This window comes from Bos taurus, chromosome 8 (assembly GCF_002263795.3).
Source record: "Bos taurus isolate L1 Dominette 01449 registration number 42190680 breed Hereford chromosome 8, ARS-UCD2.0, whole genome shotgun sequence".
Classification (NCBI taxonomy): domain Eukaryota; kingdom Metazoa; phylum Chordata; class Mammalia; order Artiodactyla; family Bovidae; genus Bos; species Bos taurus.
In genome coordinates, this window is record NC_037335.1 from 29,097,927 (window position 1) to 29,114,284 (window position 16,358).

At 39.6% G+C, this 16,358-nt stretch overlaps 1 protein-coding gene across 5 annotated transcripts in view; it reads left to right on the forward strand.

Moving 5' to 3' along the window:
* Positions 1-16,358, forward strand: part of TTC39B (tetratricopeptide repeat domain 39B) — a 156,056-nt gene that overhangs the window by 126,193 nt on the left and 13,505 nt on the right. For all 5 annotated transcript variants that reach the window (XM_002689579.7, XM_015472440.3, XM_059889400.1 and 2 more), the window contains 3 exons: positions 2,527-2,653; positions 5,859-5,967; positions 16,230-16,347. In XM_002689579.7, the coding sequence (XP_002689625.3) occupies positions 2,527-2,653; positions 5,859-5,967; positions 16,230-16,347 (354 nt within the window). The remainder of the gene's footprint in view (positions 1-2,526; positions 2,654-5,858; positions 5,968-16,229; positions 16,348-16,358) is intronic.

Consider the following 16,358-nt stretch of genomic DNA (forward strand, 5'->3'; position numbering starts at 1 on the left):
AAATAAAATGAATACCCAGCATTACTCAAAATATGTCTCACAGAATACAGAATTTAAAAAAAAAAAGACAAAGTCTATGGCCATACCACCCTGAACATGTCCGATCTTGTCTAATCCCGGAAGCTAAGCAGAATCGGAGCTGGTTTGTACTTGGATGGGAGGCTGCCTGGGAATACTATGTGCTGTAGACTTAAAAAATAAGACAAAATGTCTTAGTGACACAAAGATCATTAGTATCCCATGCAGGATATGATAAGGTTATAGAATGGAGGTAGAAACCAGACTGGGGTTGGCTAAAGAGTGAATGAAATACAAAGAAATGAACAGAGTTAAGCATAAATACATTAAGTGATAGAGAAAGTTGGAGGGAGATGTAATATCAAAGAATAATGGGAGAGATCTGAGCATTCTCAAAAACCACTGGGAAGGACCCAGTTCAGAAAGACAGTTGTACATACAAGTGAGAAATGGGATAACTGACCTTTGTAAGGCTGTTGAAAAATCAGGAGGAGATAGACTCCAAAGCACTGATGGCAGGACTGGCTTTATTTAGAGGGAGGATCAGGTCCTCTGTTGTATCACGCAGGAAGAAGTCCAGAGCTGGCTCAGAGGCATGCCAGCTCATGTGTGGAGGCAGGGCTGTCTGTTGAGAGCGAAGGAGAAAGGAGTGGGCTGGAGTCTGGGGAGGATGGAGAATGTTTGGAATCATTGTTGCAGAGAGTGGGACAGAGAGAAGCACAGGACAGGGAATGGCAGGCAGTGCGAGAGCTCATTGGAGGTTGGTGTTGAATGTACCATGACACCAACCTGTTTTCGTTGCAGGAAGATGAGCGCAACAGCTAGGCATTGGCAAGGGAGTCTGAGAAATAAGCTAGAGCCTGCAGCGGTAAAGCTTGCCTGCAGGGCAGGCTAAGCAGGTGTGGAGGGACGGGGAGAAAGAAGACTGCTGAGTTGGGAGAAAGTTGAAAGACAAAGAGGACCGAAAGTCTCATTAGAACAGCCAGCGTTATAGTGAGGAGGATGGTTGGTGTGCTTGAGTTTGTGCTCTGATGTAGAAAAGTTACAGATGATGAAATGACCTAAGATACAACTGTGGGTGGCTATTGTAGAAAGGAGGACGTGACCTCTGGAGATGAGGCAGGTAGGGGAACAGAGAAGCCCCACTGCAATCTTTAAACATAATTGATGACAAACACTTTTAATGGAATACTATATTCTGTGGCCACGTTATGACAAGTAAGGGCTTGTCTGTACCCTCAGACTTGGCAGGACAGATTTGAAGGTATGACCAGGACAACTTTGTCATGCTTTTTAGAAACTGGACCATGTATATACTAACTGTAGAATCTACATTAGTGGGAGCCATGGGCTGCCACCTGCTACTGGTAAAATGCATTTCCTTGTTTCACACACACGACAACAAATGGAATGTAATGTTCAGATATATTGGGATCTTTTACATCTCAGTTTCCTCCACTCCAAAATAAATTTTCTCTGCATCAAAATAATTTCTGTGAAACATGTAACTAATCTTATTTTCAGGCAAAATCTTGAAGTCTGCTATATGTGTGATAGCATCTAACTTGTTGAGATACTGAGAGGAGAATCCCCCCAAATGAATGTTCTCTTCATTACAGACTCTGTGATCCCTGACTCAGGAGGTTTCATGTCCTCTGCACGCCTCTGACCCTCTCCCTCAACCCCCACCTCGAATGTCCACTGCCTTTTCCACTGATACAATTAACATTCATGATGGGCATTCTGGTTTAAAACCATACCCGTTTGTACTCCTAAAAGTAATGTTATATGTCAATTATACTTCATTTAAAAAACCCCATATCTCAAGATTGTGCTGAGAAATAACATAACACAAGCTTGGCTTCATATGGAATGCTTTTGCTCTGATTGCATCTTCCTCTTTCTTTCAGTGGTGTAATTAGATATTTCCCTAAATTCCTTCTTGGTGACCCGTTTGGTGCATTTACAAGATTGTGTATGAGAAAGTGCCCTACAAATAGGTAGCCTCTATTCTCATTTTTCTGTGCTTGTGAATTTTATAATTGGAATTTCTTAGAATTTTGAGAGGAAGATTGTAAGCATGCTATGTGTTCTTAGCTGATTATTTTCAAAATCACCTATGCTTGGGAAACATTTTCTCAAATTATGCATGAGTTGATGACTCTTTTTGAGCCACTTTTATCAGAGAAGCCATGGACTGTAGCTCACCAGATTCCTCTTGTCCGCAGAATTCTCCAGGCAAGAATACTGGTTGGGTAGCTATTCCCTTCTCCAGGAGATCTTCCTGACCCAGGGATCAAACCTAGGTCTCCCACATTGCAGGTAGATTCTTCACCATCTGAGCCACCAGGGAAGCCACTATTAGGTCTGAGGTGGTCTAAATTTGCATTTTGAACAGGGTTCCTGGTGGTGCTGATCCACTGCTCTGGGGAGCGCAGCATAACAGGGATAGGTATAAATACTGCATGTGTTCTGATGACCTTTCACTGGAACTGGGGCTCTTCACAGACAGGTGGATGGCTTGAAGCAGAGAATTGCTGGGAAATCGATCCCTACTGAGAAGTTTGCTGTGAGGAAGGCTCGACGTTACTCTCCCTCGTTGCCAGTACCCGTGAAGCTCGTTTTGCCTGCCCTGGTATCTGCCTTTATTTACTTACTCTTTGCATCCTAGAAATACATTGTCTAGTTTCAGGGCTAGGGAGAACATCTAACTTTTGTTGTGAAGTTTGCTCAATTAAAAATCATTGTGTTGGATAAAGGCTATTTATAAAGTATGTCATTCAAGACTTAACCGTAACTCTAGGAGAGGAATTTTTCTTTGTAGCCTCATTTGACAAATAAGGAAATTCAGACAGAGAGAGGTGAGTTGGCATATTTGAAGTTGAGTTGAATTATAATGCAAGCCACAGCTGTAACTACCTTTTCTAGCTGCTACCTTCAAAATCAAAAGGTAAAAAAATTAAAAAGTAGAAGGACACATGATAATCATTTTCAAAATATTGGTTTAACCCAGTTTATGCAAAATTTTTGGAGTAGGAAATGGCTACCCATTCCAGTATTCTTGCCTGGAAACTTCCATGGACAGAGGAGCCTGGCGGGCTACAGTCTATGGGGTCGCCAAGAGTCAGAAACCACTGAACGACTGAGCACACGTGTACACGTGCAAAATTTTGTCATTTGAGCGTGTAATCTCTAAAATTTATTAATGAGATTTCACATTCTTTTATATTGTGCTCATCCACTGAAGTCTGGTGCGTGTTTTATGCTTAGAGCGTGCCTCAGTTTGAACCAGCCACATTGCTCCAGAGCCATACGTGGCTGGTGGCTTCTGTTGTAGCCTAATGCTGGAGCTCCCATTCTTGATCAGTGTGCCATTTAGGTTAGGCTTCATGAAAAGCATAATTTCAAGTTAAATGGTCTTAATGCAGATTGCTTTAAAAAGTACTGAATATATCAAATTACAGTAACTTTTGGGGTCTAGTTTATGTGAGTAGTCAAGTAACACAGGGAACCTGTTTAGTGCAAGCTGACATCTGCTGTCGTTTTTTGGAGGTTCCTGATTTTTTCTTTTGATTCCAGAGTATATTCAATTATTCCCCTTTAACAGTTGCTTACTTTCCAGTTTTTATTACCACAAACAGGCTACAATGAATATTCTTCTATAGCTGTCTTTGTACATGGGCATATAATTCTCTGTGAAGTAGAATTCCAAGTTGTAGGGCATATGCATTTAATACTTGGACTTTGCCAGATTGCTCTCCAGAAGGGCTGTACTGATTTAAATTCCTACCAACAGTGTTTTATTTTTTTAATGTGTGATTGAGCTTTTCATGTGCTTGTTCATTTTTACATCTTATTTCATGAATTGTTGTTCATGGGCTTTCTTCCCTAATTTTTTTATTAGGTTATTTATTATTTTATCATTGACTTATAAGTTACAAAGTGAGTGAAGGTCACTCAGCCATGTCTGACTCTTTGTGACCCCATGGACTGTACAGCCCATGGAATTCTCCAGGCCATAATACTGGAGTAGGTAGTCGTTTCCTTCTCCAGGGGATCTTCCCAGCCCAGGGATCGAACCCAGGTCTCCTGCATTGCAGGCGGATTCTTTACCAACTGAGCCACCAGGGAAACCGCATTGACTTATAGGAGCTCTTTAAATATTCTGTGAGAAAGAACACTGCAGCTCCTCACAGGTGTCGTTGGGGGCTAGCCTGCACCGAGTACCTCAGCCCAGGTATTTCCTATTTAAGAAAAACAATCTCAGAGAACACCACCCTGAGACCAGGTTGTGCCTGGTCTGTGCCTGTGATGCAATGAGATAAAAATGTGGCCACTCTGTAAATCATATCTGAGCACAGGTAAAAAGAAGAACACAATGCAAATCACAAAAATGACCAAACATCCTCCTTTTCCAGCTAATATGGGAGCCTGCTACTGTTTCATCCATGACACCTTTCAGCTCCATTCCTGCCTCATTCTTATCAAGTGATTAATGCTGGGAGATTTTTTTCTTTCCATGTCACAGAACTTCCTTGGGATTTTTCTAGAGCACCATAGTCCTTTCTCCATCCTAAAACTTAGATGCTTGTGTATACATATGATGTATATGTTGCTCTGATTGCTAAGGGCCTTAAGGAAGATTAACTCAGAGTACTTCTTTCTCCAGGGCTAAGTGTGTAGAATTGGCTTGAATTTGTGGTAATTAGGAATTTTACCAAAATCTTGTATTTCATAAAATGACCAGTTCACATACAAACATTTTTTTTTCTGATAAAATGTTCCATCAATAAAAACAAAATTTTAAAAAATCATCATCAGTTTAAATAAATATTCCAAAAGTTATTGAACTCTTACACGATTAGCAATAAGAAAATTTAGATGTAAAACAAAAGAGTGCTGTGATCTTAGTTTTCAGTCCCAAAAGGTGAAAATGACTTTGCTGTCACTCAACTCCAGTGTATTTTCCTCATTTCTACTGCTTCCCTGTAAGAGGCTGTTCAAACAATCTTAACATATTTTACCATTTATTTATTTCCAAGGAGATTCTAATTATCCTGCTTACTTCGTACCTTTCAAAATACGAACTGAACTACCAGGAAGATTAGAAAAATATTTTCAAGCAAGAGCACATTTGCTTTTGGTCCAGAAAAAAAAAAAGAAAAATTCTCATCTGTTAGCCTATTAAATATAATTTGCAATGATAAATCATTAGTTTACATTTTTAGGGGCTGTCATTCTGCCATATGGCCTTTAAATGAATGTATTTTCTGCATATTGGATTGCATTACTGGACTGTCACATGTTTTTAATGGTATAAAAGAACCTGAGCCAGGTAAAATATTTCCTGTGTTCATTTGCTGTGATGTCCTTGGAAACATTTTATATAAACAATTGGCAGATATAGAAAAAATGTTTCCCTTTACTTAAGAGCAACAACAAAAATTTATGTTTGAATTGTTCATATTATCATTTAAAAATATTATATTTATTTCTATCTGTAATCTGTTATCTTCCAAAAGGAATGGATACCAGTAGGTGCTTAGTAAATACTTGTCAAATAAATGAGCAAATTATTTTTTCAGTGAAGACACAATGTACTATATATACTGAACTATTTTGTAGTATAAAAGCCAAAAAGCATTAAAAACATTAAATAAAGTGAAAAAATCGGAGATTAAATCACTAAACTCCAAATGAAGAAAGCTAAGAAAAATGATCTCTAAATGTCTTGAGATCACTAGCAACTGAGGCAAAACACTCACACGTGGCTTTGTTGTTATAAAGAACACCAAATGACCTCACGTAATTGTGAATGGTTTCTCATTTTTCCTCATTAGGAAATGATGTATGTTTGGAATGGTTTTCCACTAGTGAGCAAGAGAAAAGACCTTTCTGAAAATCTGTTGGTAACCGTTGAAAAGGCCGAGGCAGCTCTACAAAGTGAGAGTAAGTATGAAAAGCGAGAGCCTGGAAATCTTTACGGCTGCCCCCTCCCGTCCTTTCCCCGTGCACATCTGCTCATGTTGATCTGTGTGCGTGATGAGAACAAAAGAGCTTGAGCCGCAGGTGTCTGGCTGATTGCAGTCAGGATGGAGGGAAGATACCTGACACAACACGGGTGAGCCTTGGGCACGGATGGTCCCGTGGGCACGTGAGGCTCCGTGAAAGAAGCCAGAGGCAAAAGACAGCAGAGTGTGTGATTCCGTTTATATAAAATATCGAGGATAAATCAGTCCATAAAGACGGAAAGCAGATTAGTGGCTGCCAAGGGGTGGAGAACTGGGGGTGTGTGATATGCGGAGGATTAAATTATTGTCTGTGACTCCAGGGATGAGCACCTCATTTAGATCATTTTTTACTTTGGCCACAGCATGGGGCTGAAATGTTTAATGAGATTTCTCTTTACAAGTACCTTTAAAAAATTAAACATTACATTTGAAAAATGTAGGTGAAAAAAGTCACCCATGTTTTTCCTACTATGCACAATTAATGTAGAGTTTCTGTTCATGCCCACTTAGATTTATTTTTATAGTTATGATCATAGTGTATCTGGACATACTCTAGCCTATATCTTTTCATTTATTATATCATAACCTTTTCTCTCATTGAGATAAAACTGACGTATAACACTATATTAGTTTCGGATGTACAATGTAATGATTTGATATTTGTACACATTGCAAGATCACCATAATAAGTCTAGTAAATGTCTTTCACCATACATCATTACAAAAATTTTTTTCTTTTGTTGAGAACTTTGAAAATCTACTCTCTTAGCAACTTTCAAATGTGCAATATAGTATTAGCTGTAGTCACCATTTGTACTTGACATCTTCATGACTTAGTTGTTTTATAGCTGACTTCAGTCCAGTTCGGTCTCTTAGTCATGTCCAGCTCTTTGTGACTCCATGGACTGCAGCATGCCAGGCTTCCCTGTCCATCACTAACTCCCAGATTTTGCTCAAACTCATGTCCATTGAGTTGGTGATGCCATCCAACCATCTCATCCTCTGTCGTCCCCTTCCCCTCCTGCCTTCAATCTTTCCCAGCATCAGGGTCTTTTCCAGTGAGTCAGTTCTTCGCATCAGGTGGCCAAAGTACTGGAGTTTCAGCTTTGGCAAAAGTCCTTCCAATGAATATTCAGGACTGATTTCTTTTAGGATTGACTAGTTTGATCTCCTTGCAGTCCAGGGGACTCTCAAGAGCCTTCTCCAACACCACAGTTCAAAAGCATCAATTCTTCGGTGCTCGGGTTTCTTTACAGTCCAACTTTCACATCCATACATGACTACTGGAAAAACCATAGCATTGACTAGATGGACCTTTATTGGCAGAGTAATGTCTCTCCTTTTAAATACGCTGTCTAGGTTGGTCATAGCTCTTCTTCCAAGGAGCAAGCGTCTTTTAATTTCATGGCTGCAGTCACCATCTGCAGTGATTTTGGAGCCCAAGAAATAGTCTTTCACTGTTTCCGTTGTTTCCCCATCTATTTGCCATGAAGTGATGGGACTGGATGCCATTATCATAGTTTTTTGAATGTTGAGTTTTAAGCCAGCTTTTTCACTCTTCTCTTTCATTTTCATCAAGAGGCTCTTTAGTTCTTCTTCGCTTTCTGCCATAAGGGTGGTGTCATCTGCATATCAGGTTATTGATATTTCTCCCAGTAATCTTGATTCCAGCTTGCGCTTCATCCAGCCCAGCATTTTGCATCATATACTCTGTATATAAGTTAAATAAGCGGGGTGATGATATACAGCCTTGATGTACTCCTTTCTCGATTTGGAACCAGTCTGTTGTCCCATGTCCAGTTTTATCTGTTGCTTCTTGCTGCTGCTGCTGCTGCTAAGTCGCTTCAGTTGTGTCCGACCCCATAGATGGCAGCCCACCAGGCTCTGCCATCCTTGGGATTCTCCAGGCAAGAACACTGGAGTAGGTTGCCATTTCCTTCTCCAATGCATGAAAGTGAAAAGTGAAAGTGAAGTTGCTCAGTTGTGTCCGACTCTTCGTGACTCCATGGACTGCAGCCTACCAGGCTCCTCCATCCATGGGATTTTCCAGGCAAGAGTACTGGAGTGGGTTCCCATTGCCTTCTCCTTTGCTTCTTGACCTGCATACAGATTTCTCAAGAGGCAGGTAAGGTGGTCTGGTATTCCCATTTTTTAAGAATTTTCCACAGTTTGTTGTGATCCACACAGTCAAAGGCTTTGGCGTAGTCAATAAAGCAGAAGTAGATGTTTTTCTGGAACTCTCTTGCTTTTTTGATGATCCAACAGATGTTGGCATTTGATCTCTGGTTCCTTTGCCTTTTCTAAATCCAGCTTTAACATCTGGAAGTTCATGGTTCATGTACGATTGAAGCCTGGCTTGGAAGATTTTAAGCATTGCTTTGCTAGCGTGTGAGATGAGTGCAGCTATGCAGTAATTTGAACATTCTTTGGCCTTGCCTTTCTTTGGGATTGGAATGAAAACTGACCTTTTCCAGTCCTGTGGCCACTGCTGAGTCTTCCAAATTTGCTGGCATATTGAGTGCAGCACTTCCACAGCCTCATCTTTTATGATTTGAAATAGCTCAACTGGGATTCTATCACCTCCACTAGCTTTGTTTGTCATGATGCTTCCTAAGGCCACTTGACTTCGCATTTCAGGATGCGAAGTCTGGCTCTAGCTGAGTGATCACACCATCATGGTTATCTAGGTCATGAAGGTTTTTTTTGTACAGTTCTTCTGTGTATTCTTGCCAGCTCTTCTTAATATCTTCAGCTTTTGTTAGGTCCATACCATTCTGTCCTTCATCAAGCCCATCTTTGCATGAAATGTTCCCTTGGTATCTCTAATTTTCTTGAAGAGATCTTTAGTCTTTCCCATTCTATTGTTACATTGATCACTGAAGAAGCCTTTCTTAGCTCTCCTTGCTATTCTTTGGAACGCTGCATTCAGATGGGTATATCTTTCCTTTTCACCTTTGCCTTATATCTGGGAGTTTGTACATTTTGACCTCTTCACATATTCCTCCTACTCCTCAAGCTCTTGCCCCTGACAACCTGTCTATTCCCTATATCTATGAGCTTTTATTTCTTTAGGTTTCACATAGAAGTGAGAACATAGGGTGTTCATCTGACTTTTGTTCACTTAGCATTAGTACCTTCAAGGTCCGTCATGTTGTTGCAGATGGAACACTTTGATTCTTTTTCATGGCTGAATGTTCCATTTTACACACACACACAGACACATATTTCACATTTCCTTTATCCATTCATCCATTGATGGATACTTAGATCTTTTCCATGATTCTCTGTTGTAAATAATGCAATGAACATGAGCATGCATATATCTTTTTGAGATAGTATTTTTTTTTCAGATAAATATGCAGAGGTGGGGTTACTGGATCATATGGTAGTTTATCATAAATGTTTTAATTCTTTCTAGGTAACCCTTGTAATAATTTCCAGAGCTTCCTGGCATTCCATGGAGATAATGTATCATAATTTAACCAACTCTTTCAGTATTGTTGGGCATTTAGGCTGCTTTCCATATTTGAAATTATTCTAATTTTAGATTCCCATCAATAGTTCATTCAGTTCAGTTGCTCAGTCGTGTCGAACTCTTTGCGACCCCATGGACTGCAGCATGCCAGGCCTCCCTGTCCATCACTAACTTCCAAAGTTTACCCAAACTCAGGTCCATTGAGTTGGTGATGCCATCCAACCATCTCATCCTCTGTCGTCCCCTTCTCCTCCTGCCCTCAATCCTTCTCAGCATCAGGGTCTTTTCAAATGAGTGAGGTCTTTGTGTCAGGTGGCCAAAATATTGGAGTTTCAGCCTCAACATCAGTCCTTCCAATGAATACCCAGGACTGATCTCCTTTAGGATGGACTGGTTGGATCTCCTTGCAGTCCAAGGGACTCTCAAGAGTCTTCTCCATCATCACAGTTCAAAAGCATCAGTTCTTCGGCACTCAGCTTTCTTTATAGTCCAACTCTCACATTGATATATGACTACTGGAAAAACCTCCTTGACTAGATGGACCTTTGTTGGCAATGTAATGTCTCTGCTTTTAAACATGCTGTCTAGGTTGGTCATAACTTTTCTTCCAAGGAGTAAACGTCTATTAATTAACCCAGTTAGTTAATTAAGCATCTATTAATTAACTATTAATATAGAGTTAATATGTTATAGATATAGATTTAAAAATTTTAGATCTATTATAGATTTTATAATTTTATATCAGTTATAATTTAGATATAAAAATTTTATATAGTTTTTTATCTTTATTATAGATAAAGTGAACCTCTTTACATTTTTATATTATCTCCTACATTTTTAATTGCAGGAAAATGCACATAATATAAAATTTGCCATATTAACCATTTTTAAACTGTATGGTCCAGTAGTGCTAAGTATATTCACTCAGTTGTGCAGCCAGTTTTGAGAACTTTTTCATACCCCTTAAACAGTAACTCCCCATTTCCCGCTCTTCACAGTGGCTGGCAGTCACTGTTTTACTCTTTATTACTGTGGATTTGACTCTCTAGAGACTCTATATAGGTGGGATCGTGCAGTCTTTTTCTTCTTGTGCTGCCTATTTCCCTTATCCTAATATCCTCCAGGTATGTCCATGTTGCAGCATGTGTCAGAATTTCCTTCATTTTTAAGGCTGCATAATATTCTGTTGGATGTTTATACCAAATTTTGTTTATCTATTCATCCATCAATGTATATTTGGGTTGCTTCCACTTTTGACTGTGAACAATAATTCTATGAACATGTATATGCAAATATTTCATTCAGATGCTGCTTTCAGTTCTTTTAGATACATGCCTCAAGGTGGATTTGCTAGATCATGTAACATTTCTATTTTTAATTTTTTTAGGAACTGACATACTGTTTTCTCTAGTGGCTGCACCTTTGTACATTCCCATCAACAATACACACAGGTTTCAATTTCTCTACATCCTTGACAGTGCTCAGACATCAGAGCAGATCAGTCACTCAGTCATGTCTGATTCTTTGTGACCCCATGAATCTTAGCACGCCAGGCCTCCCTGTCCATCACCAACTCCCGGACTTCATTCAAACTCACGTCCATCGAGTCGGTGATGCCATCCAGCCATCTCATCCTCTGTCATCCCCTTCTCCTCCTGTCCCCAATCCCTCCTAGCATCAGAGTCTTTTCCAATGAGTCAACTCTTCGCATGAGGTGGCCAAAGTACTGGAGTTTCAGCTTTAGCATCATTCCTTCCAAAGAAATCCCAGGGCTGATCTCCTTCAGAATGGACTGGTTGGATCTCCTTGCAGTCCAAGGGACTCTCAAGAGTCTTCTCCAACACCACAGTTCAAAAGCATCAATTCTTCGGCGCTCAGCCTTCTTTGCAGTCCAACTCTCACATCCGTAAATGACCACGGGAAAAACCATAGCCTTGACTAGACGGACCTTTGTTGGCAAAGTAATGTCTCTCCTTTTAAATACGCTGTCTAGGTTGGTCATAGCTCTTCTTCCAAGGAGCAAGCGTCTTTTAATTTCATGGCTGCAGTCACCATCTGCAGTGATTTTGGAGCCCTGAAAAATAAAGTCTGCCACTGTTTCCACTGTTTCCCCATCTATTTCCCAAGAAGTGATGGGACCAGATGCCATGATCTTCGTTTTCTGAAAGTTGAGCTTTAAGCCAACTTTTTCACTCTCCACTTTCACTTTAATCAAGAGGCTTTTGAGTTCCTCTTCACTTTCTGCCATAAGGGTGGTGTCATCTGCATATCTGAGGTTATTGATATTTCTCCCGGCAATCTTGATTCCAGCTTGTGTTTCTTCCAGTCCAGCGTTTCTCATGATGTACTCTGCATATAAGTTAAATAAACAGGGTGACAATATACAGCCTGGACGAACTCCTTTTCCTATTTGGAACCAGTCTGTTGTTCCATGTCCAGTTCTAACTGTTGCTTCCTGACCTGCATACAAATTTCTCAAGAGGCAGATCAGGTGGTCTGGTATTCCCATCTCTTTCAGAATTTTCCACAGTTTATTGTGATCCACACAGTCAAAGGCTTTGGCATAGTCAATAAAGCAGAAATAGATGTTTTTCTGGAACTCTCTTGCTTTTTCCATGATCCAGTGGATGTTGGCAATTTGATCTCTGGTTCCTCTGCCTTTTCTAAAACCAGATTGCACATCAGGAAGTTCACAGTTCACATATTGCTGAAGCCTGGCTTAGAGAACCTGGAGCATTACTTTACTAGCATGTGAGATGAGTGCAATTGTGCGGTAGTTTGAGCATTCTTTGGCATTGCCTTTCTTTGGGATTGGAATGAAAACTGACCTTTTCCAGTCCTGAGGCCACTGCTGAGTTTTCCAAATTTGCTGGCATATTGAGTGCAGCACTTTCACAGCATCATCTTTCAGGATTTGGAGTAGCTCAACTGGAATTCCATCACCTCCACTAGCTTTGTTCGTAGTGATGCTTTCTAAGGCCCACTTGACTTCACATTCCAGGATGTCTGGCTCTAGGTTAGGGATCACACCATCATGATTATCTGGATCGTGAAGATCTTTTTTGTACAGTTCTTCTGTGTATTCTTGCCATCTCTTCTTAATATCTTCTGCTTCTGTTAGGTCCATACCATTTCTGTCCTTTATCGAGTCCATCTTTGCATGAAATGTTCCTTTGGTATCTCTGATTTTCTTGAAGAGATCTCTAGTCTTTCCCATTCTGTTGTTTTCCTCTATTTTTTTGCATTGATCACTGAAGAGGGCTTTCTTATCTCTTCTTGCTATTCTTTGGAACTCTGCATTCAGATGTTTATATCTTTCCTTTTCTCCTTTGCTTTTTGCTTCTCTTCTTTTTTTTTTTAGTTTAATTTTATTTTTTAACTTTACAGTATTGTATTGGTTTTGCCATATATCGAAATGAATCCACCACAGGTATACTTGTGTTTCCCATCCTGAACTCTCCTCCCTCCTCCCTCCCCATACCATCCCTCTGGGTCTTTTCATAGCTATTTGTAAGGCCTCCCCAGACAGCCATTTTGCTTTTTTGCATTTCTTTTCCATGGGGATGGTCTTGATCCCTGTCTCCTGTACAATGTCACGAACCTCATTCCATAGTTCATCAGGTACTCTGTCTATCAGATCTAGGCCCTTAAATCTATTTCTCACTTCCACTGTATAATCATAAGGGATTTGATTTAGGTCATACCTGAATGGTCTAGTGGTTTTCCCTACTTTCTTCAATTTAAGTCTGAAGTTGGCAATAAGGAGTTCATGGTCTGGGCCACAGTCAGCTCCTGGTCTTGTTTTTGCTGACTGTATAGAGCATCTCCATCTTTGGCTGCAAAGAATATAATCAATCTGATTTTGGTGTTGACCATCTGGTGATGTCCAACACAAGTTTTCTCTTGTGTTGTCGGAAGAGGGTGTTTGCTATGACCAGTGGATTTTCTTTGCCCTGCTTCATTCCGTATTCCAAGGCCAAATTTGCCTGTTATTCCAGGTGTTTCTTGACTTCCTACTTTTGCATTCCAGTCCCCTATAATGAAAAGGACATCTTTTTGGGTGTAAGTTCTAAAAAGTCTTGTAGGTCTTCATAGAACTGTTCAACTTCAGCTTCTTCAGCGTTACTGGTTGGGGCATAGACTTGGATTACTGTGATGTTGAATGGTTTGCCTTGGAAATGAACAGAGATCATTCTGTCATTTTTGAGATTGCATCCAAGTACTGCATTTCGGATGCTTTTGTTGACCATGATGGCCACTCCATTTCTTCTGAGGGATTCCTGCCTGCAGTAGTAGATATAATGGTCATCTGAGCTAAATTCATCCATTCCAGTCCATTTTAGTTCGCTGATTCCTAGAATGTCGATATTCACTCTTGCCATCTCTTGTTTGACCACTTCCAATTTGCCTTGATTCATGGACCTGACATTCCAGGTTCCTATGCAATATTGCTCTTTACAGCATCGGACCTTGCTTCTATCACCAGTCACATCCACAGCTGGGTATTGTTTTTGCTTTGGCTCCATCCCTTCATTCTTTCTGGAGTTATTTCTCCACTGATCTCCAGTAGCATATTGGGCACCTACTGACCTGGGGAGTTTCTCTTTCAGTATCCTATCATTTTGCCTTTTCATACTGTTCATGGGGTTCTCAAGGCAAGAATACTGAAGTGGTAATTTTCTTTTCTTTTTTTTAATCTGTTTTGTTTGTTTTTTGGTAGTAGGCATGCTAATGGGTATAAGATTTTTTTTTAACAACTTTTTATATAGAGTAATTTCAAAAGGAAAAATATTTACTTTGATTTGAGTGGAAACTCAATGTAAAGCCACGTCATTTTAAAATTTAACTGAGATAAAGCTCCATAAAAATTTTCTTCAAAAAATGGGTTTCAGAAAATTGCAGTTCAGTAAAATTTTTAAGGCTTTTGAACAAATTTACTAATATTTATTTTTGTGGAACTAATTTGGCCATTTTTCATTAATTTGTTCCTTTGAACACTCATTTTTCATACCAGATATAGCATTGTGATAGTAGAAAAAACATTGTCCCTGTCATTAAGGGAATTATTTGTGATTAAATGCCACATATTTGCAAATTAGATGAAAAAATGAATATGTTTTAAAGTAAGTGTATATGTGAGAAATGGGAGGTAAAGACAAATCTTTTTTTTTTAAGTGAAAACATTTGTAGGCTATTTTTTCCTCCAAAGGAGTAGGCTAGCTTGCTTCTGTTTTCCTACAAAGACGAGGGTTTTGGTTCAATAGAATAAATTCTAATGTTTGAATGTCTGTCCTTTGTAGTATAGACTAATACATACCACCACTGAGTGAGACCTTTGTATATGGTTTCCCCTTATTTTCCACTTGGAATTGATTCCAAGCTTCACTGTCGATACCACAGTCTTTGGATGCTCAAGTTCCATACTCTGCCCTCTGTGTCCACAGATTCCTCATTCGCGGATTCAATCAGCCACAGATGCTAAACATAGCCCCAGTCTGGTTTGTTGATTAGAAGCGTAAATAGATTGTTTTTTGAGTGGGGGGATGGTCTTTAATAGGGAAGGTAATGTGGTATTGATATTTGTGATTTTCATAGTGAATAACTTGTCAGATCTTGGAAGTGAGAGATCATTATCAGCTATCTTCGGCACCTAGAAATAAAGCAACCTTCTTTGACTTGGTTAAGTAGCATCCTTAACCTCCCATAGACAAGCTGTTTACTGATTAAAACACCAGCATGCGTTAATGGTGATTTCTGATATTTGTACTGAAAGCAAGAGTATTTCAGTATGAAGGACTCTCAAAGCCTCATCATTTTGGTTTTTTGTCCCTTCCCACCTGTGTTGTCACAGCCTGAAATGTATAAATAATCAGTCTGTCTTGGAATGATTTCTTATTTCTACTTAACTTGCAAAAAAGAAAAACCCAAATTCATAAGTGGTATAGATGTGAAATTGCCACCTTTGTCAGATAGATGTCACGCACGATTTGGTTGCTTCTGTTAATATGTATTAGCCTTGGGCTATAGCAGGTAGAGTCACTTTCAAAAGGAAAAATGTCCTGAAAGAAGATCCTCTGTGTTAGCTTCATGCAGTTAGAAGTTTGTGGGGATTTTAGGTGCTTTACCTGTATTTCAGAACCATTTTGTCTAATTTTATGACATAATTTCGTCCCCCAAAGCACCTAACCTGGGAGAACTGGTAAGCTGTAAACATAATGATCTGGGGAGGGTGTTCTCCTTTCTGCATTTTTAATGGGGAGAAGGCCATCTGCTTCTCCACATGGAAGCGTTACCCTCTTTCACACGAAGCCAGCCCGATTAGGGGCCGGAGCCACAGGAAGAGGCTGCCTGCTTGCTCCTCACTGCTTTACCTTTCATTAAATTAATAAAGCTCTTACTTTATTTACAGTTCAAACTTACTATTATTTTACCTAAGGTCACATAACTCAGAGGCGAGCACCTAAAAAAACTTTTTGAGTGGTGAGAGTGATAAAGTGAAAAAAGGCTAGAGTAAACCCCTTAATCAAATGGTGTGTTGTAGTATTAACCTTGATATTCTTTTCATTTGAAGTATTTTCATTGAATTTAGTGAGGTATAAAAATGCTAAACATATATATTTTTAAATTTTTAAATGATCCCTCTGAAACCTAATAGCTGTTAGTGCTGCCTCTTAAGTAGGCTATTTTTTGTTTTTGTGAGTAAACTGTATGTGTTTTGCTTCAAGACTCCAGCGACTACTCTGTCGATGACGACTGTCTAGTGAAACTGCTCAAAGGATGCTGCCTGAAGAACCTACAGCGGCCCTTGCAAGCAGAACTGTGCTTCAATCATATTATCCAAAGGTAAAAGCAGA